Genomic DNA, 25,750 nt, shown 5'->3' on the forward strand with positions numbered 1-25,750 from the left:
TAGCGGTGGCTGCTGAAGTTGTATAAAGCCCTAAGGCTATGTAGAAAACATGTATATACTGTAGTCATTGGCTGTATCCATGTTTTCCAGACAACCTTGGAGGTTTATCCAACTTCAGTAGCCCCAGCTAATCAAATACCGAATGCTCGGGTTCAGATTGACTCGAGCATGCTTGAGGTTCGCTCATCTCTAATTATCATGCTTAGTCTAATTTCACTTTTGTTTTTCACATTCAATAACTTTTCATTTGTTCAGATCTTTTACACAATTTCCAAAGTCTTTTCTATGAAGGGCTCAATAAGTTTGCTCAGTTTGGAGAAGGTAATTTTTGCCTTCAGTACAATAATACTAGACTATAGAGATTAGCATGACATAAACTTAACCAATGAACTAACAGCTTTAAATTAGTATTTAATCACGGTACCACTCACTTAGTGGTAAAAATAGAAGAACAGCAGTAGTAACATTAGTTGTAGTAGTAAAATTGGTACATAAAGTTGATATTTTTTATGTCACCTTCAGATGCTCTTCACTACTGCCAGTGTGTTTTCTATGATATTCTCAATTGGCTTAATAAATGCAGAGAAGGTAATTTATGTTTAGAGATAAGATGAATGGATATATGTAGCACTGCTTTCAGATAATGGAACATTTTGCTTTGTGAATGGCTAAAACTGCTTTACCATAGAAAACTTAGGGGCATATGTATCATTCGTTTTTCAACATAAGTAAATGTTTACACTAGTAAGTAAATTTTTGCTCAGAGATGGCGTGGTTTATGTTAGCTCCTTTTTTGCCAAATTTATCATGTGCTCAGCAGTACAGCAGTAAGACCCTGCATCGTTTATTAGCCTTTTTTTTAACCCCCCCCCTCCAAAAAAAAAAAACAACCACAAAATATATCAAGGCCCATGCTCCTAGTAATAATTTTTGCACGTGGACCAGAATTTTCCGTGCAGCATGTGAAAGGTGCGCTAGCAAAAAAAAAAAAAGGGACATATGATACATACCCCTCTTAGTCTTTGCCAACTTTCCTAGAAAACACCTCTAAAGATGCTGTATTAATTACACTTATACTTACAGATGCAGCAAACTGTTTGTGCTGCTAACGGGTTCGAATGTATTAAATATCATGTTAAAGGGTTTATCTAATTAAGTAAAATAATGTTGAATCACCCCCTCCCCTCCTGGAGACTTGTTATTATACTTGTTTTTATCTTTTTAGTCTCCCTCTCCTAGTTCTGAGCTGCTGATTCCAGTTGAAGACACAAAAAACTGTGTGTGAGCTCTACACTTCATCCCCGCTCTGATCTCCCTGGCTGGCTGTCTCTGCACTTTGTAATAACGGGAGGGTTTATCTGTCAAGTTGGTGGTAACTTCACTGTGATTAACCCTCCCAGCATTACAAAGAGCAGATACAGCTGGCCAGGGAGGCTGTTAACATGAGGCATCTCGGAAAGGAGGAAGGAGGAGATCAGAGCAGAGATGGCATGAACAGCTCCAACACAGGTTTTTGTGTCTTCTGCAGAAAGCAGCAGCTTAGAACTGGGGGAAAGATACTGAAAAGATAATAACAAGCATGGAATGAGTTGTTGTTCTCCAGGAGGGAGGATGATTTACCTAACTTTAAAGGGGTTATCCAGGAAGCAGGAAAGATGTTATCTATCCTTGCACTGCACTTTTGCTGCCCTTCCAAAACAACAGGGCAGTGGAAGTTTAGCACTGGCAGCAAGGATAGATAATTTTTTTCCTGCTTCCTAGACAACCCCTTTAAAGTTTGCAATATTGTGCATCAACTGTGAATTTCATATTTTACCCAATATTTTATTGGATAACTTTCAAATTGCATTTAAGTAAAATGCTACTTTAAGTGCGGCAAAGACAGTTAGGGGACCTTCATGGTATCCTAAAGGCATTTCAGTGCTTTTCTGTTCGTTTTCAGCAAATCAGGTAAAGCCTTTTTAATATAATTCTACTTCACTTAAAATCAAAGCTGCAAGCTCTCTGAACCAGCTGCTGATTGTACAGGGAGACTCTGGGATGCAAAATGACACAAGGACAAAGAAAGGAACAGTGCAAAAGAAAAAAATACATACAAATATGTATTTAAATGTAACAATGTACTAAGTCAATACAATCTCTTACATATGGAGAACAGAGTCTGAAAAGAAAGGAACAATATCAAATGTAAAATAATAAAGTTAAATTTTTTGAATTGCAATTTCCTACTTGCACTTTTGGTTTAAATTTTTAGGGGGAGATTTATCAAACGGCTGTAAAGTAGAATTGCCTTAGTTACTCCTAGCAACCAATCAGATTCCACCTTTCATTTTCCAAAGAATCTGTGAGGACAGAAAAGTGGAATCTGATTGGTTGCTAGGGGCAACTGAGACAATTCTACTTTACACCTGTTTAATAAATCTCCCTCTTAATTTTTAGTTATTTGCTCATCTCTATTCTTAAAAAGGTAAACCTAGCTGTTCTTTCATAAAAAAATGAAAATAAAAATTCAGTTCTATTTACGCCAATAGAAATTAGCTGCAATACCACACACAGACCAAGGACACGATTGACAAGGACAACTGAGGACAATATTTTCGTAATCGCATATAACCCATTAAAGAGTATTACTCAAAATATCTTATGGCAGAGAGTTAGAAAAATTTAATATGGTTTCTGGTGAATCATTTTTTTTAACCTTTCTTAAAGGGGTTATCCAGCACGACCAAAACATGACCACTTTCTTCTGGAGACCACACCACTCTTGTCTCCAGTTTGGGTGAGGTTTTGTAACACAGTTCCATTGTGAGCTTAATTGCAAACCACGCCTAAACTGGAGACAAGGGTGGTGCTGTCTCTAGAAGAAAGTGGCCATGTTTTATTTTAGCACTGGATAACCCCTTTAAAGTTATATAACTGCTGGGAACTGTAGGGCTACTTAAGCCTAGTCCTAGAACACTTACATATTTCTAGTGCTGCACTAGCAACACTGAGCTATCCCTGATGTCTATTCTAATTCATATTACATCCTTTTACACCAAACAATTATCAGCCATACTTGGCCAATTACCGCCCATTCTGGCCAATAATCATTTGGTGTAATAGCTCCTGTGAAAATACAACAATCAGCTGACATGCACAATATTGGCTGATCTTGGTCTTACAACAGGTTTAATAATTCAGTCTGCTGGCCATCACTTCATGTAATATGGGCCACCTAGATGGTCTAAAGATCGCCCGGGCAGCCCCTCCCTCTGTTCCCCGCTGGGAAGGTGATGAGACAAAAACACAACTTGGTGCAAAATGGTACCTGGACATTGTTCAGTGGTGCAAAAATGTGCCACTAATAGCAAATTGGAACTTAGATATACAGTAGGTGTCTCCCTATAGCAGGTTTTATAGTGAGCGGAGTATATGGCCTAGTATATTGGGCAGATGCTGCATCCTGGAGGACCCCTTTAATGTTTTGAAGTAGCATGCATTAAAATGCTGAGTCAAGCGCTTATTGGCAGCTATATTAAAGGATATAGTATCACAGCTTCAGTGGCTAGATAAGAATGTCCATTATACACAAATATTCCTGTCTCTTTCCAACAGATCTTTATCAGTATGTCTGCAATCTTGCCTATGAGTGGTTTGATAGACTCACTGAGTTTGGGAAAGGTAAATCCGCTGTACTATAAAATTTAAGCATAACTGGAACATTCACCTTTCACCTGAATATTTTTCAATAAGTGAAAATTGGCATTTATGCTTATTGTAGATAAAGTAAAACATGAACTTCCTGTTTACTTTGTCTGGCTTGTTTTGTTAGCAATAAATCTTACTATTACAAGACCTGTGAGGTCAGCTTCTTTGCTACTCTGCTGATCCCCGCACGCTACCAGTGCTATTACATGCACAGATAAGAGGGGCAGGAGGGGCCAACCGAAGGAACATTAGATCGTCCGGGCTGCCCATTGAAGTCAGCGGCAGTCTGCTGCCACTGATCCTTTTACACAGAGCAACAAGCAGCATACCATCGCTGACATGATCGGGATCTTTCAGCATGTTGAAAGATCAGGATCAGCAGATATTGTGTATGTTAACTGATCATTGCCTTTTAATATGCACTATTACCAGCCTGAATGGACAGTAATCGGCCAAGTGAGATTTTTTTTGTATTTTTTTGTTTGTTTGTTTAATAAATTTTCCATTTTACTATCTATATTATAAATTAATCCTAAACTCTTGCAGTTTTATTTTGGCCTCTAGGCTTAAGGCTAAGCTGAAGCATCAGGTTCTGTACAGATCATTTCCCATAAATGCCCTGCTTATCAACACAGACAGGGTTACAGAGACAGGTGACTCCAGTGTATACACTTAACAATGCTTATGCTTGACAAAGACCCTTGTGGTTGAAACGTTGCATGTCCTTGTACCTGATGTGAAATAGAAGCTATAGGTTATCCTCACGTACGGATGCTGTTGGATCTTTCCTTGTTGCTCCAGTATATACACAAGTCAGCCCCCTCCCCCCCCCTCTCTCCCAGTGGAATGAGCCACGGAGCATGCTGACAAATATGTCTAATGCAGAGAAAAGACTCTGGTGATGTTCATTGCGTCTATTTCCATGAGGCTGGTCATAAAGCATTTCACTAAATGTTGTTAAAAAAAGCTTAGGTAAGCTGCCTTCCCCATAATAATGTACTACAAATACCATTTTACAACCAGAAAACCACTGCTCACTGCGTAAAGGTTGCCTGAAACCACAATCATGTTGGGCAGCTTCCTCCCCCCATGTACTGTATATAAGAATACACAGGAACAAACTCTGCTCTGTATAACGCTATTCAGCAGCACTAGAACAGAAGAAGTAATTATGAACTGCAGGGAATATAGCACAAACGGTGGTGGCAGCAAAGGGGCCGTGCCTCTCTTTACTGTTGTCAGGCACCAGAAGTATGTTTGTAAATTAAAAAAAAAAGTTAAAAAATTTTTTTTTAATAAATTTCTATTAACAGAGTAATACAACTTTATTAAAGCAATGCAGTAAAAATATATTTTTGTCCCTTTCAAACGTATTAAGAAAAGTTATAGAATAAGTAATAGTGTATATTGAATAGCGGTGCACTTCACATATGGAAACCTGAATATGTTCCTTTCTTCTAGGTCTCCTTCACTATTTCCAGAGTCATTTTGATGATGGGCTCAACAAATTCTATCAGTTTAAAGAAGGTAATCCATTTCTATAATATAATAAGAGTAGTGTATACCAGCAAGTCCCTGGTATTCCGCTGCAGTTACCATACCTCATCTCACAAATTACAATTGGTTTGTTACACAATTCAGTGTAAATGCCTAATAATACTATTCTTTTAGATCTTTTCCAGTACATAGGAGATCTCTTCTATGATGGGCTCAATAAAATGGCTCAGTTTGGAGGAAGTAAGTTTTTTTCTAAATTATATCTCGGTTATTCCCTTTCACAAATGCTAAATTTCTAAATATTGTTTAAATTTTAAAATTCTAAATACTGTAAATACTTACAAAAAAAACAGCAATAATGTATATCTATTTTACTTTTGCATTTTGCTTTATTTTTCTGTGTGAATATATGCTAAAAATTTATGAAGACTCCTAAATGAATACTTCAATGATTTTTTTTTTTGCTGATCTCTTAAAGATCAGTAATTGGATATGTTCACACAACGTCTTTTCAGCTCTGTTTAAAATGACGTCCGTTATTTTGAGTATATAATAGCGGACGTCATTTAGCTGTCTAGACTTCCCTTAGTGCAATAATGGATGTTGATACATTATACTAGTTTGAGGTAACTAATTGGCCTTTGGATGCGGCTTAAAAGAAAATGTTATTGAATTTAATAGTAAAAACTGAGAAAACAGTGACAAACGAAAAACTGTGTGAATAACTAATAAAAAACGTCCGCTGTTTGCAAAAGACGTCCGAAAATAATGAACATGAACATTATTTTGGCGCCCGCGGTAATAACGTCCGCAATTCAATACATTGTACGCATTGGACATTCGTATTTCCATTGACTTCAATGCATTGCCATGGACATTATTTTAAATTGCAAAAGCTCCCGCCTCTTATCTATTTTTGACATTGTGTGAACATAGCCATTGTTTATTAAGATGAGTGAAGTGAATCATGCTTTGTTCTGCAAAGAAAGTTCTCGCCGATTTGTTAAGGAAGTTCGCAAAAGAAAAACCCAAAATGGCAGCCACACATGCTGTCTGGAGCATCACTGGGCGGGGGAAAGGAATTAACCATAATCCCTAGTGCCCATCCAATCAGCTGCAGGCCCCTCTGTGATGTCAGCACCTCCCCCTCTATATAACACGGTTCAATAACGGAGGTGGCCAGTCGGCTGTGTGGGGGGAAGAGAGCAGGATGGCACCAGGCAGGTAGAGCAGAGCAGGGAGAGACTAACAGAGTAATATAGGGACAGAGAGGAGAGAAATTGTGGAAATTGGAGGATTGGCTGGCTGATTGACTTTTCCTTTAATTGGGATTTTCAGATTCCCAGTATTTTAGCTACTATAGTTTGGTCTGTTTTAATTAAATTCGTTAAGATTCCATTCATGACTCTTAACGAATTTGACTGAACATTTGCGAAGCTCGCAAAACAAATTTCCAGATGCTTCACTCATTTCTAATTGTTTTGTTTTGTGTGAATATAGCCTATAATTCACACATAGTATTGCCATCAGTCTTTTGGTCAGTCTTTTTTAAACCTTAACCAGGTTGAATTTCAAAATCTTAACCAACAGGTGATGTGATATAAAGCATGTTTCCAATTTACATTCATTATTTGTTTGGATATCATGTTTTAGGCCATGTTCACATGGCATAATAGACCGGCCGATCCGTGAGTCGGCCGGGTAACGGAGCGGCTGGTCTCTGAAGAGATCATCCCGAATGATCTTTCACTCCGCAGAGTTCTCATGTTCCGTGCGCGCCCGCATCAGAACCCCCCACAGCACACTATGAAGCTTGCGGCCGCAGCCCTTCGCTCCAGAGTGTGCACTGACATGGGGTTCAGTGAATAGCGGCCACAGAAAACTGACATGGCAGTTTTCTACGGCGCCACGAGAGATCCCGGACAGAGCGTATATTATGTATATACGCTTGCAACAACGGCCGTACTTACGAAAAGATACATTGTTTGAACATAGCCTAAAGCGTAACTGTCATTTAAAAGTAATTTTTCAAGATTATAAACGATTTGGTTTTATGGCTGGTTTGAAGATAAATTGGGAGAAATCTTCACTTCTTTCATTAGAGGGTGAAATATCAGAGACCTCATTGCCTGTCCTGGTTCTCAAACCAGATGACTCCTTAGAATATTTGGGAATACAGGTCCCCTCATGGGTCGGGAAATATGTAGAGGTTAATTTATATCCCTTTTTAAAAAGAATCAGGAAAAAATAGAAATCTGGAACAAGTTCCCAATTTCTATAATGGAGCACATCGCTATCATCAAAATAATTTTTTTTTGCCTTTGTACTTTCTGTATTCAGCTCCAGGGTGGGCTCCTAAATCGTGGTTTAATAAATTGGCAGTTTCACTGAATCATTTTGTATGGGTAGGGGGGAGACAGATTAAGATATGACACATGCACTCAGTTGGTGGGTGAAGGAGGAATCCCAGGAGAACACCAGTATTAAGATTTATAATGGATCACTGTAAAGGTAAATCCACTGATGTTACAGAAGGGGTTGAAGCAAATTTTGATGGGTGCACAACATCATATAACATAGAGTTATATGTTAAAGGGAAACAATCGGGCTAATATGGTTCCCTAAACAGCTGTATACTGCTCCTGCAGCAGCCGCGGCACGTACCTGCCGTGGCCGCAGCAGGAGCTGTATATCCGAAAAAAGCACTTTAAACCCCCCCGGGTACGTGACAGGCAGAGTCTGTCACCCTCGGAGCGCGGTGACAGGCAGAGCGCAGTGACTAGACATGGGCGGGGAGTAGCCCAGATGACTACCTCCCGCCTCTGCCTGTCACAGGCTCGGGGATTAAAGTGCTTTTTTCTGTTATACAGCTCTTTTGAGTACAGAAAGAGGCTTTTTGCCTAATAAGACCTATTACAGAGTTTATTAAAATCACATGAACAGTACTACTGATTTTAGCAAAAACATTTTAAATGACAGCTACACTTTAACACAAAGCTATACTTACTTTTATCCAGGTCAAGTCTCCTGAAGGCAGCTTTTTAGTCTTGTGCTGGTTGAAAAAAAGAGACCAAACATTAGAAGTCCTTGTCATCTGTGCGCTCACAGAGAAGGCAGTCATTTTATTGATTGATGCATTAAAGGGGTTATCCAGCGTTACAAAAACATGGCCATTTTCTTCCAGAGACAGCCCTTCTCTTGTCTCCAGCTTGGTTTTGCTGCTCAGTTTCATTAAAGTGAATGGAGATTAATTGCAAACCGCACCTGAACTGGAGAGAAGAGTCATGTTCTCTCTAAAAGAAAGTGGCTATGTTTTTGTAGCACTGGATAACCACTTTAAGACATGTCACTCTGTACTGACCAGGACTTATTGTGTTTGGTTTCTTTTTTTACAACCAGCACAAGACTAAAAAGCTACCCCCAGGAGTCTGGACCTGGATTCAAGTAAGCTTTTACAGCATGATAACTAAAGAAAAAATAATAATGTAAATTGCAAACTTGCTTTATATCACATTTACTTTGAAATTAGATTTTTAAAGTTATAAGTGACTTTAAGAATTCTATAATACTGTGTCATGCATAAACATTAAATACATTTCTAATATTAATAGAAGTATATATGGAAATAACAGATAAATATGAAACTGGTTGGGCAAAGCTGCCAGGGTGTGTTGCAAGATAGGAAGGTTATATGGACTGACTATGGTAAAAAATCTACATAAGATAACATGCATAACTTATGTTCTTTTGAAAAAGTAATCCAATGGACCGTCTATGATAATCTAAAATTATACCTTTTTTAAATCCATCAGATATTCTTCAGTCATTCCAAAGTCTTTTCCATGGTATGGTTGACAAAGTTTCAAATTTCATAACAGGTATCTTCTATAGCTTTATTTATTCATTGAATAGATCGGTTTGGATTATATTTTTTATGGATTTATTCACGTTTGTAATATTCTGTATGGCACTAGTATATTATAAATAAAAATTAACCTTGGCATGGCAGTAAGCATACAGAGAACCATGAAAATCTTCCTTTAACCCCTTGCCGCAAAATGACGTTTGGGAAACGTCATGTAAGGCAGGTATTTCCTGCATAATGACGTTTCCCAAAGTCATTCTTTCCCTGCCCTTCCCCCTGTCCCTAACGACGATCTGGCACCACTGCCCGGAGGGGAGCCGCGCCGAGCTGCCCACCGGGCAGTTAACCCCATAGGCGCCGCGGTCGTGCAGCTCCTGGGGGTTACCATAGCAACCCAGATGCTGCTGCTATGGTTAGAAAGATCAGGCCCCTGCACTGAGGCAGGGGTCTGATCGTATGAAAGAGCTGTCAGCGTTCTGACAGCTCATTCACTCTATAATACATTACAGCACAGATCATGTGCTGTAATGTATTATAGAATTACCTGAAAAAGTTAAATCACACACACACAAATACATACATAAATACACAAATAAAATAAATAAATAAATAAATAAATATACACATTCCCCATCCCCCTTTATGAATGATCCCCTATAAATGAGATACAAATATTTGGTATTGCCACGTCCTTAATGACCCCGTCTATTAATCCGTTAAAAAAAAAAACCTAAAAAATATAAATAAAAGCTATCAAAATGTCACATGTACCGAACAGGTGTACCACTAAAACCGTCAGCTTATGCTGAAAAAAAAAAAGCCCTTAACTGTATTGGCGAAAAAATTAAAATATTTCTGCTCTTACAATATGCAAGACACAAACAGTTTTTATAGTATAAATGTCATAAACTATAACAAAAGCTATATAAAATAGATATCACTGTAATCGTTCCGACCTGACAAATAAAGATAACATGTCATATGTAACATATAGTAAACGCTGCTAAATTGTAATTTTTATTAATACCACCTCATAACACTTTTAATAAAAAATGATTAGGGTGTCACATGTCCCCCAGAATGGTACAGATGGAAACATCAACTTGTCTTACACAAATATTTTGGCACCGCGAGGCCTCTTTGACATGGTATAATAGCTAACAGAAAAAATAAAAAAGGCCCCAAAATTCACCAGGTCTCTGTCATATCTGCAGCCTGTGGTTGAGTCACGTGAAACACTTGAGGCCACATATGGGGGATTTCTAGAAACATTGGAATAAGGAGAATCAATAGTGAGTGGTATTTCACAGTTAGTATTTGCTTTGTTAGAGGGAAAAATTAATTAAAATAGAATATCTGCCAAAAAAAAATGAAATTTAAAAATTTCCCCCCAAACTTGCTTATAGCGACTCTGTACCCACAATCTGACCCCCCCCCCCCCCAAACCACTTGTACCTTTGGATAGCAGCTTTTAATCCAAAATCTGTCCTGTGGTCCATTCGGCAGGTGATGCAGTTATTGTCATAAAAAAATACTTTTAAACTTTAAGCCCCATGCCAAATGGGAGTATCTGTGCCCTAACTTTGCACCACCCCTCCGTCCCTCCTCCCCACCCATTTAATCATTAGGAATGCCACCGAAACATTTTCTCCATGCTGAACATTGCACAGGTCCTTAATAGAGATGACCGAACCTCGAGCATGCTCGAGTACATCCGAACCCGAACGTTCAGCATTTGACTAGCGGGGGCTGCTGAAGTTGGATAAAGCCCTAAGGCGATGTGGAAAACATGGATATAGTCATTGGCTGTATCAATGTTTTCCAGACAACCTTATAGCTTTATCCAACTTCAGCAGCCCCCGCTAATCAAATGCCGAACGTTCGGGTTCGGATCGACTCGAACCCCAACCTGGTTCGCTCATCTCTAGTCCTTAACGATCCAGCCCATGTGCCGGGCTGCCACAGGTGGGGAATAGGAGGCAATCTGCCTGGAGCATTCCTAATGATGAAGAGGGTGGGGAGGAGGGACAGAGAGGTTGTGCAAAGTTAGGGCACAAATACTCCTGTTTGGCACAGAGCTTCAAATTTAAAAGTATTTTTTTAGGACAATAATTGCATCACCTGAGGAATGGACCGCAGGACAGATCTTGGATTAAAAGCGGCTATCCGAAGGTACAAGTGGTTTGGGGGGGTCAGATTGTGGGTACAGAGTCTCTTTAAATTTCTGTGAAACACATAAAGGGTTAATAAACTTACTAAATATTACTTTGAATACTTTGAGGGGTGCAGATTTTACAGTGGAGGGATTTATGGGGATAAATAACATACAGGCCCCACAAATACACTTCTGAACTGAACTGGTCCCTAATAAAAAAAGGCAAAATTTCGAAGTCCTCTAACATCCTAAAAATAAAAGGAAGTTCACTAAATGATGTCAACATAAAGTATACATGTTGTAGATGTTGTAGTAATAATTAGTTCTTGTGACATGACTATCTTTCTTAGGAAAAGAGAATTTTGAATATAAAGAAATGTAAATTTTTCTAATTTTTTTTTTGCAAATGTGTTTTTTATGTGTGTATCAACCAAAGTATACCACAAACATAAAGAGGAATATGTCACAATCTCAGAATAACCACAATAGTTAAAAGCATCTCAGAGTTATCACTACATAAAGAGAGACAGGTGAGATTTAAAAAATAGGCCCCGGGCATTAAAGGACAAGTGCCATGAAAAACTTTTTCCCAGTAATTGAAGCACATTACAAAGTTAAATAACTCTGTAATATGCTTCAATCACCTATCTGCCTCCCTTCCCTGTCTTTTCCCCCCTCCACCCCCCACCAGGATGTGTCCTAACTCACACAGACCTAATGACTGTCGTCACCGTCACCAGAAAGCTCCTTCTTGTGAGGATGAGTCATCAGCAGAAGGGATGGTCTAGGTCCTGTTACAGCAGCCCCCCCTCCCCAGTCCAAGTAATGGCTTGCAGTTGTTCAGCCAATGGGAGCTGAGCAAGCTGAGTCACCTGACAAGGCAGGGGAGGGGGGAGGCTAGTGTAACAGGAGAAGGAGCTGAGAGAAGAGCTTGGTGACAGTGACGACAGTAATTAGGTCTGTGTGAGTTACGACACTTCCTGCTGGGGGGTGGAGGGGGGAAAAGACAGGGAAGGGAGGCAGATATGTGATTGAAGCACATTACAGAGTTATATAACTTTGTAATGTGCTTCAATTACTGGGAAAAAGTTTTTCATGGCACTTGTCCCTTAAGGCCAAATCATGCTGCAGAGGCAAGGGGTTAAAAAAAAACTTACAAAAAACTGATGTTTCATGTATATGTTTCTGGCATTGTGTGAAATCAAGGTGTTGTACAGAATGCTTAGAGATTTTGATCTGAGTGCTGACAGATTCCCTTTAAAGAGCCTTATATTTTAAACTCGTAAAGATAATATAAAAATAACTAATAAAACATTTTGCTTTTTAGAAACTTCTGAATATTTCCAAAGTCTCTTCTATCAAGGACTTGACAAATTTACTGAATTTAAGGAAGGTAATGAGATGTTATGTCATAGTCCTAGTATAAAACAGAAGAAATGTTTCAAATTATGTTGCCATCTGTTTATGCTAATCAGAAATGTTAAGCAACAAATATCTGTTTTCCTTCAGGTCTTCTTGACAGCGTTCAAAACATATTCTTCGATGGACTCAGTGGGCTTAAACAGTTAGGAGAAGGTAAAGTTACATGAGTGATGAGTGAGCCAAACTTCCCAAACCCAGATTCATTCAGAACTTTTCAAAAAATTTCGTTCACTATCAAACCAAACTTTTTGCAAAGGTTAGAACAAGTTCAGGAAGATGGCAGCCACAAAAAAAAAAAAACAAAAGAAAAGGATATTCTCACATATTGGCTAATCATACTCCTGAGACAAGACTTACAACCCGCTCAGCCAATTACAGGCTGACTGGAGAGGGACAGCAGCCATGGCCAGCTGTCACTTTAGAGTCAAGAGTGACAGCCTACTCAACCAATCACTGGTTGCAGTGCTGTCCCTTCCCAGTCAGCCTGTGATTGGCTGGGCAGCTGTCACTCCTAAGACAAGAGTGATAGCCCACTCAGCCAATCACTGGCTGACTGTGATGGGTCAGCACTGCAGCAAGTGATTGGCTGAGTGGGCTGCTACTGGAGAAGACGAGATGGGACTGAAGAAGAAAAGACACCAGGGGAAATGAAGACAGGTAAGTATGATGAGTGAGCTTTTGTAACCTCAGTAAAACAGCTAAACTGTTTCTAAGTGCTGTTTATTGAACAAACCGTAACTTTACATTAAATTTCGGCAAACCTACCCATCTGAGCTCATGAAAAGTTCACTCATCTCTAATCACAAGTGCCAAGAAAAAAGAGGGGAAAATTTATTAAGGGTTTTGCGCCTATTTTTAAGTGAATAATTGGATTTTTCACCTATTTTTGGTCTAAGTTTTGTTTATAAACCAGCATTCGACAGGCGAATATTTTTTAGATACAAGTTTTTAAAAAAAATCTTCCTGTTTTGAGTATTTACCAAAAAGTTTGCATAATCCGGGATTAGAGCCCAATCAGGGGCATGCTTACGTCTGGTCAGTACCAGTTGAATATGCTTGCGCAATTTTTGCTGTTTTACAACTTTTTATTAGGGATGGTCAGAACCGAGTTCGGTTCAGGTTTCTACGAACCCGAACCCTCGTTAATGATTCCCGCTGTCTGCCCGCTCCGTGCAGCAGGCGGATCCAGCGGGAGGACAACCTGGAAAACTGGGATACAGCCATAGCCATAGGCTGTACCCTGTCAGTTCACACAGGCCACTCTGGCCGCTCGCTTCACTGTGTGCTATGGGAAGCTCTGAAGCGGGAGCGTGCTGATGCGCCCGCATCAGAGCTCTGCAGCGGGAAACCTAAGTACCAGCCGAGATGATCCGGGCAGATCCGGTCATGGAACTGCCGGTTCCTTATGTTGTGTGAACATAGCCTTAGGTGACTGCAATGCATCCATATAGCATGCTATCCCCAAGGTGGCTAGCTGACTTCTGATACTGTCTGTAAATGGTAAGTGGTCAAGCACTCAAAATGTTAATTAAAAACTTTAATCTTTGTTAGTTACATAAAAAAGATTACTGCTGAAATAAACCTGCAAAGTAGGACATCAGCAATATTATACCAGTTTTTGAGGTAATTAGTAAAGATCAAAGCTGGTAATCAACATTTTGGCTGATGGACCTCTTTTCTACTTAAAGTGAAGTCGTTAGCTTTAATTCATGTTCCAAACTGATGACACTGTTAGATATCTGTTAGATCAGGGAGACACATAGTACCTTTCATATATCTGTCTGTGCTTCCAGAATATAAAAATATGCTTTTATTACATAGTACAAAGAATCAAAGAGGCTTTCCTGAGCTCCTGAAGTGCAGCAAGCTCCTTGCTCCCCCTCCTATACTTGACCCTGCTTGGTACACAGCTTCCAGGTGTCAATCAAGAAGGGAGGGGGAGAGAGGAAGCATTCCAGCTTGCATCTATTCAGGAGCTTGGGAATGCCTCTTTGACTCCTTGTACCAGAGAATAAAATCATTTTACTACATCCTGGAAGCACCACTGGATATATAAAAGGTACCATGTGTCTCCTTGTCCTAACAGCTATCTAACAAAGTCAGCAATTTGGAACATACATAACAGACAGATTTTTTTTTTCTCCTAAATCAAGAATTGTAACTCTTAAATAATGCAATGAATGAATGAATGAATAGAATTATTTATCATCATTGAAAATGATCCTGTATCTGATGTTTGGCTTCAGAATTACATAGTGTTAATACTAAACTAAATAAAGTCAAAGCGCTATCCAATTCAAATTTATTTTATTTAAATTGGCTTAACCCTAGATTTTCAATATTTAGCAATTTCTTATGAATCCTGTTCCCTTCCTGTTTCCTTCTCCAGTAGAAAGTAATGTAACCAAGATCCGGTCAATTATCACTTGTGCTTAACTTAGTATTATAGCACCAGATAGAAATGGGAATAGTCTTTTCAGCTTCCTCCGCCAATGCTCTTGTCATGAAACAGGAACACTTTTATTAGAACTGTCACAGTAATACCATGTCTATGCTTAGCTGCCTTTTCTACTTGTCTTCTTGACATTCATGTCTTGCAGAGATTTTACTACAGTAGTCATATTGTATCCCATGCCTTGTTACTAAGAATAAAGATAAATAAATCTGCCAACAACAGTTCACCTCAACAACGCGATGCAAAAACTCCTGTAAATAAAAGACGAAACATTGTTAAAAGATTTTGGGGAAAAAAAGATTTCTTACTATATTGGAACCTTGTGACATAAAGCAATGAAAACAACTTTGGCTTCTCATAGTAATTATTCATTGGGCAGTTTTTTTGACATCCTAGTGAAAAAAGGCTTTACTAGTCAACTAGTCATTTCCTAGCAACATACAAAACTAGAGAAGAGCAAAGCAGGAACACTTGTTTAACTTCAACCAAAGCACCCACAGACTGGTTTGAATGGACCCTGAATTCATAGCACCCACTGACTGATAACAGGAACTGTTTTCACAGCACCTACTGACTGATAATAAGAACTAGAGATGAGCGAATATACAGTAGAAAGAAAGCCAATCGCTTTGTTCCTATCTGCATAGGTATAATACACGCCCAGTGTCTCAGTATGATGCACACTGTCTTCACAGCACCCACTGACTTGGTATAAAGCACACCTAGCACCCAGTGACTTGGTATAATGCACACACAGCACCAGTGACTTTGTATAATGCACACACAGCACCAGTGACTTGGTATAATGCACACCCAACACCCAGTGACTTACTATAATGCACATAGAGATGAGCGAACCGGGTTTGGGTTCGAGTCCATTTGATTAGCTGGGGCTGCTGAACTTGGATAAAGCTCTAAGGTTGTCTGGATACAGCTGGATACAGCCAATGTTTTCCACATAGCCTTAGGGCTTTATCCAAGTTCAGCAGCCCTAGCTAATCAATGCTAATCGTTCGGGTTCGGCTGGACTCGAACCCAAACCCGGTTCGCTCATCTCTAAATGTACACCCAGCACCCAGTGACAATGCACACCCAACACCCAGTGACTTGGTATACTGGACAATGAAATCACAGCTCCCACAGACAGTCACCCACAATGTACCCTCCTCTAATCTCTGTTCCTATTTCCCTCTATTTCTTTCCCTGTTTTGCTCTGCTCTAAATGCCTGTTGCAATCCTGCTTTTCACTACACACCCAGCTGACTGCTCACCCTATACAGAGGGGGAGGTGCTGACATCACCATTTTTCACCAGATTGGCTTTGCTCATTTCTATACAAAACAACAAGCAGATAACTGCTATAGATATGTATGTTCCTTTTAAGATTAGATTAGCATTAGCTTATTATTGTACTGAATTGATAAGTGTAGATGACACCTTTAACTGTGCCACAAAATAATGGATTGCTGACCATTCTCCGGCACTCTTTGGTACTCCACTTGCTCCATTGGGGTAGGTACAGTATGTTGCAGACAGTGATCAATAGCTGCCTGCAACCGGACATATCTTGGTGCCAAATTGACGGACGTGGAAAAAAAAAGGCCACAAAACAGCCACACAAATAAATAAATAAGTTGTGTGAACATGGCCTTAAAGTGTAACTATTACTTAAACAAACTTCTCACAGGTCATAACAAAATATCAGAAGTTTGTATCAGTGGTGGTCCTGGTGCTGAGACAACACCATCCCTCCCCCCAATTGCTACAATAAAGAGGAAGACAATCTCAGCAGTGTGCACTCTGTCCCTTCTTCTCGACTATAAACTGCTAATACAAACAATCTACGGAATTATAATGGAAGTCTATGGATCTTCTGGCAATTCCATATAATAGAAGTTCCATAGGTTCCCATTATAGCATACATAGCTTGTAATAGCAGTTCATAGCAGAGAAAAAATTGGCGAGCATCTGCTACTTAGTTCTAGCAATTGGCGGGGGTCTCAGCACCCGGCCCACCACCAATACAAACTTCTGACCTGTCAGAGGTGGCAGCAGAGAGCATTGTGTCAGACTGGTAAGAATACACCACTTTCTGCAGGACATACAGCAGCTGATTAGTACTGATAGACTTAGAATTTTGAAATATAATTGATATAGAAATATAGAAAATATTAATGACTTTCTAACACCAGTTCATTTAGTCTTACCAAAATACCCCTTTAACCTCTTAAGGACATATGCCGTACCTGTACGGCATATGTCCGCAAGAGGAATTCAGAGGGGGGCCGCGCCGCGACCCCGCTTTGAACCGCCGCGATCCCGACTGCTATCTGGAGCATGAGACCGGGGCTATTAGCGAGAGCGGGCCGATCGTTGCTCCCGCTAATTAACACCATTAGATGCAGCTGTCAAACATGACAGCTGCATCTAACAGTATTATTTGCAGCCCATCCCTGGTGTCTAGTGGGGGGATCCCCCCCACACACACAATGCGATCATGGAGGAAGGATCCCTTGGTCTTACCGGGCTGGGCCTCAGCATCATAGCAATAGAGCACCGATCTCATGGATCTATGAGAGATCAGTGTAGTTGTATTAGAAGTCCCCCAGGGAGATCAGTGCTGTGTATATAGGGTGCCCCCAGGGGGACTTCTAATTAATGTATAAGTGAAAAAAAAGTCTTCATTTATTAAAGAAAAAAAAAACCTTCACTAATAAAAGTCTGAATCACATTCCAGATCTCGCATGGTAAACGGCGTAAGCGCAAAGACCTGCCAAAGTGCAAAAATTGTGCATTTTTGGTTGCATCAAATCCAGAAAGATTGTAATGAAAAGCGATCAAAAAGTCGCATATACGCAATCAAGATACCGCAAAAAATGAAACCTCAATCAGCCCCATAGACCAAAGGATAAAAGCGTTTTAAGCATGGGAATAGAGCAATTTTAAGGAACATCTTTTTTCTGTAGAAGGTTTTATTTTTTTTAAAGCCATCAAATAATATAAAGTTATGCAAGTTGCATATTATATAGGAAAAACCGCGTAGAAACAAAAAACAAACAAACAAAGAAAAAGAATTGCATTGCAGAATTTTTTTTTTTTTATTTCACCGCGCATATAATTTTTTTCTGCTTTCGCAGCATATTTTATGCAAAAGTTACGTCTGCCATTGCAAAGTACAATTAGTGACGCAAAAAATAAGGGCTCATGTGGGTTTCTAGGCTCCGTCCTTAGGAGGTTGAAGGTAACCAATCAGTTTGATTGTGCTGATATAGTTCCCATCAGCAGAGTATAGATCTCCTGTGCAGCTCGCGGAGCATACCAGCCACGGCTGCAGCAGTAGCTTTATAAAGGGGAAAAGATGTTTTATGACACTGCACTGCAAGGCCAGGAGATGGGCGGTAACTAGTCATCTGGGTGATTATGATTCACAGGCAGAGAGACCCATTAGTGGCCTCTTTGCCTGTTAATCATCCCCGCACAGGGCGCTGACAGAGAGCTGTGACTAGTCAAATGTGGCTCCCCGCCCAGATGACTAGTTTCTGCCTTTTCCCGCCCTCGTGCAGTGTAATAATACATCTTTTTGACCCTTCTAAAGCTACTGCTGTGGCCGTGGCTGGTGTGCTCCACAAGCTGCACAGTAGATCCATACTCTGCTGCTGGGAACCATTTCAGCACAATTGGGGAGACTTATAGGAAGTAAATGTGTTGTGAGAATATGTTCATGCTCTGATATAAGATAATAATTGCTTGCGTTCTAACTATTGCTGCATATCTTTTACGGTAACATAAGTTCACTTTTCTTTCAGATCTTCTTAACTACGTCCAGAATTTTTTCAACAATGGACTGCAAAATTATGGAATTCCATTCTTCTCCACCCCAGCCCACAGTCAGGAACAGCATTCAAGTGAGTCACCATCGGAAGAATCGAAGACAAGAGGACATGGACAATAGGCAACAACATCTGATTCTGTACTTTTAAACAGAATCCTTTTGAGAGAAAAAAAAAAGTAATTTACGACGAGTGCTCAAGGAGCCGGTCATGAGACAGAAAGGTATTTTACAACTGTAAGTGCCATGAGAATAAGAAAGGAGCACAACATGTAAAGATGTGTCACTACAAGGACAGCGAGTCCTTCATTATATGACAATACAAAAAGCCTAGATGTGAAGCAAGAGCTACAAACTGCAATGAATCATATTTATATGTTTCTATCTTAACCAGTGGGATCATCACTGCGGGTAGAACCAAGGCAACCAGCTTCCTTGTGTTATCAGCAGTGGCAGTATGTGGTACTTCTCTAGGTAAACTGTATGGGAATTTACAAAAACAACTATAAAGACAAGGTGATGTCTTAACCACAAAATACTAAATACCACAACAATAAAACACCAAGCTACTCAGATCATATGGGTCTTCTGGTGGTTAATAGTCACTAAATGGTGCTATACTGTTGAACAGTATAAAGCCCATTCATGAAATGCTTGAAATTTACCATGTCTCAGAAACTATGGGCACATGTCTTAAAAGTCTCTTAGGCAATGATAAAATTCCCTATGCTAAGCAGGTCTGTACAGTATTTAGGCTAAAGTCGATACTGGCTTCGGAAAATAGTATATTACTATATTGAACCTATATAGTAAACTGTTTGCTGGCCAAAAAAATGTATTGATTTACATTGGGGAAATTGACTATAAGAGGCCGAAATCATGCTGCTTAAAACTTTCAATACTTTGAATGTATCTAGAAACAGTTAGCTAGCCCTAGTCGATGAGATAGGTACATGGCGTTTAAGATTTGTAAACATGCCATACTGTATATATCAACCTATAGATGGAATGAGTTGCTGTAAAAACATTGCATGGCATGTCTTGCTTCTGAAGAATAAATATGAAGTGTTGCTAAATTCGTGCAATGGCTCAAGGAAGTTTCTTAGCCAAAGACCACTTCTATTTTGCTATTTGTGTGCAACTTTTTGCTGTTGAAAGTATTTCGGTGGTGTAGACATTTTGTATAATTGTAGTGTATATGACCTTCTTAGCCTATTTTGCTAAGTTATTGTTTTCTTTTTGGTATCTACACTGGAAATTTTTATTTTACTAGGTTCCTTCTGGCAACTTGTCCGTGCTATACTTGTGCTAGTCACTAAACACAGAGCTCAAAATATCTTTAAATTAGAAAATAAAATCTAGTTATAATGCAGTATATGATGTAAGAGGTGATATTAATAAATCAAAGGACTGATATGCCGTTACACTTAATGTCTTATATTGTAAGCACTGTCATAGAAACATTCTGTGCACTGGTGCATGCAAGTGCATCTCTGGTGTTGGTTGAGAGCTTAAGTGATGCTGAATGCAGTGGTAGTGTCACCAGCTGGGCCACTCTGAATGAAAGTGACTGAACATTCAGTCAAGGGAACAAATCTGTTCTTTGACAGCTGCTCTTTCTGATAGACTCCCTGTAGAATAAAGTGGGAAACCTCTTGTTTTATCACTACTATGCAATTCACACTATTATTACACAGTCCAATTTATATGGGTTTTAATTATGTGATTTTAAGTAGCATAATTTACACCTTGTACAAGCCAAGACATACAATTCCCTTTATAGTCCTATATGCTGCACATAAGATACTTCAGTCCATGGTTCATAACTGGAATAAATGCCCCATGGTCAGGTTCGGACTGACAAACCTCGGCATGCTCAAAATTTGCCCATCTCTTTTATTGACGTGTACTGATGTCTGTTTTATAGAGTGGCATGAAAGAGGGATGTTATAGGACTTAAAATGCCAAAAATAAAATATATAGAAGTAAAAAAAAAGGGTATTCATTTAGAGGGGATGTCCAGAAAAAAGTTTTTGTGTGTGTGTGTGTTTTTTTTTTATATGCACAGGCTGCCTAATGAAAGAACAAAGCCAGTGGCTACCTCCTTCTCTCTCTCTTCAGTATCCAATGTCTCGGCTGTGCTTCATTTTGTGCTGTGCTGGTTTTGTCATTAGACATTGCCACACAGCCAGTCACTGGCTGTAGTGAAGCCTGGGCATTTTTGTACAAAACAAAAACTTTTTGCCAGAAGATATCAGCATAGGAGTGCTGGTATTATTGCACACAGAATAAACAGAGGGATTTATAACATACCAATGCATATAAATGTTTAGGGTCTCTGAGTAAAACATCTAGAGATGAGCGAATTTACAGTAATAATAAAGCAAAGTGCTTTGTTTTTTCAGCTGGCTGCCTTTTTACTGACTGTAGGCTGTCCCATGTGCTGGGAAAAACTAGATCCAGTCCTGGGAAATTTCTCCCAGTTTCCCAGGACTGGATCCAGCTTTTCCCAGCACTCGGGGAGGAGTGGCACGGAGCAGCATTCAGCTAAAAGTAAGCAGACTGATGAGCAGATTTCACAGATAATGAACTGATTCACTGTTATTACTGTAAATTTGCTCATCTCTGAAAGCAGCCTTTGGATCCTAAAAATTATTATACCACTGCCTATGCAGGGGCAATTAGGGCCACCATAAGGGTTGTACTTGTAGCACTGCTGTCACGGTCCACACCCCGCATCCTATGAACTATAAACAATATGCAACAAAACATTTATCCAAAATATATTTTTACAGAATATTATTAATGTGATAGTAAATCATATAGAAAGACAATGGCTAAAATTTATCGGTGTAAAACATAAACTTGTGTAATTAGTCTATACTAAGTAGAGATGGGCTAATTTACAGTAATTACAAAGCAAGGTGTTTTGTTATCTCTGCAATCCGCTCATCAGCCAGCTGCCTTTCAATTTACTGCTGTAAAAAAAGCTGTATCAAGTCTTGGGAAATTTCTCCCAGTTTCCCAGGACTGGATCCATCTTTTCTCAGCACTCGGAGAGGAGAGTTAGAAGGTAGCCGGCTGATAAGCGAATTGCAGAGATAACAAAACACCTTGCTTTATTATTACTGTACATTTGCTCATTCCTAATAGCAACCAATCAGAGTTCTGGTGTCATTTTACCAGAGCTCCTTAGGATATAATAGGTAAACTGTAATTGGTTGCTGTGGGCAAATCAGACATGGTTGGTATCAGACAGATTGATAAATTAAAAAATGAAAACATTAGAAACAACATAAGAAGCACAGCACCCTTCCCCCTTCTGGGTTACATAATTTTACAACCCTATGCAGTTTGACACTATCTGCACTGACTGGACAGATTCAGAGTGGGCAGGGGCATATATCAGTGAAAAGGAGACTGCTGACACCCAATTGTCAATTTATTTTCAGCAGGAATAACATAGAAATTACACAATGCAGAGCTTTTTTTTTTTTTTTAAATTAGTTCTAAAAATGTAATTTAGGTTTTAAATTGCAAACAGTTCAGCATTACCTGCATTACAGTTCACTGAAAATGTTTTATTTTTGGCATTATTCAGTCTTTATAGTAATGATTTCAGAGTGGATTCTGAGAATGTGAATGGTGTTGTCTAGGCATACCTTCCGGCCTGATCTGACAGAGAAGGCACAGAGAGACGCAACTTCACACCAGGCGGTCAGGTTGTAAAGCCAGCCATCAGACTCCCAGTAAGCATTGGGCACCAGTTCCACTGGTTTGAAGAGAAATGTTGGATGATAATTACTGGGAGTCAGACAGTTTCCTTAGCAACTCAAACGCCCAACGTAAGTTGTTATAGCAATTGGGAGAGCATGCTAGGGCAACCCTAAGGTGGGTTTACAGGTGTACAAATCTGCATATCTTACTTGTGGATTTTAATGCAGAATTGTTGTGGGTTTGCTGCAGACTTGCTCAGTTGCCTTTAAAAAAAAATAATTTCTAAAATACATCTAAAATTAATACAGAATAATACGTGCAATAAATAAATCGCAAATTATGAAAAATTTGTAATATGGCCACCATATCAGTTTCAGATTTTATATTTCAGATTTGATAATCTGGTAATTTTTTAATTTACCAAATGATGACATTGCAGACTTTTACAGCCTTTTGGTTACAGTTGTGAGGTATAGTAATAAATCAACTTTACCTATTGCATACAAGACTAGTAATGGAACTAGTCATCTCGCTGAGCAAATCTGTAGTCTTTGAACAGACAGTGAAGATTTGGAATTAATAATGTCTTGCATGGTAATATAGACTATAATCCCAAATCCTTTAAAGGAAAGTGTACATAAATCCACGGTGGATTACTTCTAGAGGATATCATTGTACAATGTATAGGAATGTGGATGATGTTAAAGATGGATTCAGTATGAATATAATATATTACATGTTCAGTTACATGAGCATGACTCATGTACATTAAAATAAAAACGTGTTCCCTTCAGAATTGGGTACAGGTACAATTGCTACTCCTTGCTTAATAATGCCTCAACTTCCCCAGGAACAGCCCTCACCACAGATTTATTAATGAAAAAGTGTTTTCTAGAATATATATATTGTTCTGCTAATGGTGGGTAAAGTCTCGCCTAACCCTCCAAAACCTTAATATATTACACACAGTAATAGTGAATTTCTCAGTGTTCGCTACTTAATTTCTAGGCTATGTTTGTATTAATGTTGTATGTGTGAACATAGCCCTAGTTTTGTTCTTTTTTTTATTTTTATGTTCTTTTTGACTTTTATGATGAAATGCTGTGATATTAGTATCATCACTGCCAAGATTTTCTGTTTTCTGCTTATGCATTTTTGCTTCATTGTTATGAAAGAGTAAGGCTATTTTATTTATTTTTTTTGCAACTTGAAGTAAATGTAAATCATTGTGATCGTTGCAGTGTGATTGCTATGATGCATTACAATTTTTCTATTTTTACAATTGGTTCTTCTATGTCGTTTTTGAAGCATGTTTACAAAGTGTAGTCTTAAATTACATTGCTGCTGTATTTACAGGTTTAAAATTGTGTGGATGAAATACATAAAAATAAACTGATTATTTTCAATTGAAGTTATCTTTCCAACTTATTTAATTTTGGGTTTTTCAACAAAAATATTGGCTCAGATTTATTAATCTGTCCAAGACAAATATCAAAGATTTTTGTGTCTGTGAAATGGACTGGCTGTGATGGGTTGTCATTAGTGTTGAGCCAGCACTTAAATGCTTGACTACCCAGCATTTTAATGCTCAAGTGAAGAACACCATCAAAATCAATCAGAGACTCAAGCATTTAACCAGGTGCCCCCTGCTCAATAGAGAGGAGAGTATCATTTTAACTTATTACACTTTTTCATTAACATTTTTGTATATTTAACCCCTTCAAGGGATGTTTAAACAAAATATACAAAAACTAGAATGAAAAAATTTAATAGTTTTCTACAAGACACATTAGAACTCTACCGGTAAGCCTACAATTGCCGTAATGTTGTAGTGTGTCTTGCAGAAACCGATTACATTATTTTGTTCTAATTTTTGTATATTTTGTTTGAACATCCCTTCAAGGGACGAAATATACAAAGTGTTGAACAAAAGAATAAAATAGATAGCCATACTTACCTGCCTTCACTCGTCACAATGTCTTCCAGCTCTGGCTTTCATCTCTGCTCACTGACAGCCAATTACTGCACTTTCCCACCTCAACCATTGTTTGGCAGAGCAGGCTGTCACTGAGGGGGGAGGGACCGGAGGCATCAGGAGGAGTGCGGACAGGTAAGTATGGCTCTTTTTTTTTTTTTTTTTTTACTTATTTTGTAACCTTAGTATAAAGTATAAAGAGTATAAGAACTTGACATGTAGAAACTCTAGTCGTGTAATATTTTTTGAGAGTTGCTTTATGCACATATAACAGCAACACAATAAGCAGTGAAAAGAGGACTTGGAAATCACTCACCGGCTGTAGAAATGTATGCATGATACTGTACTAGCATAATGTGTTGGTACAGAAGCGAGAATATTTAAATAGTACCCCAAGGTCCCCAAGACTGAAAATATTTTTTTCTTTTGTGAATTTTGTATAAACCTGTATGCCTCATTATAAAATTAAAAGGGCAGGGATATACAGAGTGTTCTATTGATGACTGGTCAATGTAGTGCAGATTTGTGAAATGTTACACATGGGAATGAAATGGTGCACTTTGAGCTGACTACCATTAAATAAAATGTATAGTCCAACGATAAAGGAAAGAATATTAAAGATCCTACTGAATACAGTCTGTGGTGCAGGTTAAGCTTGTATAAGAGAATGCTTATGTTAGTCACAGAGCACATTCACACATTGCACATTGCTGTCCTCAGGCATCAGTGATCTTCATGCATATGTTAATGAGGCAAGCTGTTCTAGCAAACCAATAGAAGTATCTGTTAAAGTGACCTTGAAATCTTAAAACTGGAACAATGTTCTGCATTTATTGTGCTTCCACCATATCCTAATGGCTTTACTACGACATTCATATCCAATACGTGTTTCCATGACTATCATTGTCCCAAATCTATCAAGTGGTTATATACTTATCAAAAGAGAACACATTTTTTATGTTTAGTACATATCATTTCAGTTCATTTTCACGTCAGCCAATAAAAATTTATGCCATAAATAAAGAATGGTGGCTTCTGGACAGCAAACCTGTCCATTACACGTTGTTGTCTTTACACTATGAGAGAAAATGTAAAGATGCTGTAAGGAGGTACAATAACATACAGTAACTAGGACAAAGGGAGAC

The 25,750-nt window shown here is 38.8% G+C and overlaps 1 protein-coding gene across 1 annotated transcript in view; it reads left to right on the top strand.

The window, feature by feature from the left end:
- The window catches only part of LOC138795198 (titin homolog), a 207,060-nt gene extending 185,750 nt beyond the window's left edge, over positions 1 to 21,310 (top strand). The window contains exons 61-69 of the mRNA XM_069974193.1: positions 256 to 321; positions 523 to 588; positions 3,598 to 3,663; positions 5,152 to 5,217; positions 5,362 to 5,427; positions 9,000 to 9,065; positions 12,535 to 12,600; positions 12,717 to 12,782; positions 18,891 to 21,310. Of these exons, the coding sequence (XP_069830294.1) occupies positions 256 to 321; positions 523 to 588; positions 3,598 to 3,663; positions 5,152 to 5,217; positions 5,362 to 5,427; positions 9,000 to 9,065; positions 12,535 to 12,600; positions 12,717 to 12,782; positions 18,891 to 19,036 (674 nt within the window). The 3' untranslated portion in view covers positions 19,037 to 21,310. The remainder of the gene's footprint in view (positions 1 to 255; positions 322 to 522; positions 589 to 3,597; positions 3,664 to 5,151; positions 5,218 to 5,361; positions 5,428 to 8,999; positions 9,066 to 12,534; positions 12,601 to 12,716; positions 12,783 to 18,890) is intronic.
- Positions 21,311 to 25,750: the final 4,440 nt, after the last annotated feature.

The sequence above is a fragment of the Dendropsophus ebraccatus genome, chromosome 6, assembly GCF_027789765.1.
Source record: "Dendropsophus ebraccatus isolate aDenEbr1 chromosome 6, aDenEbr1.pat, whole genome shotgun sequence".
Lineage (NCBI taxonomy): Eukaryota > Metazoa > Chordata > Amphibia > Anura > Hylidae > Dendropsophus > Dendropsophus ebraccatus.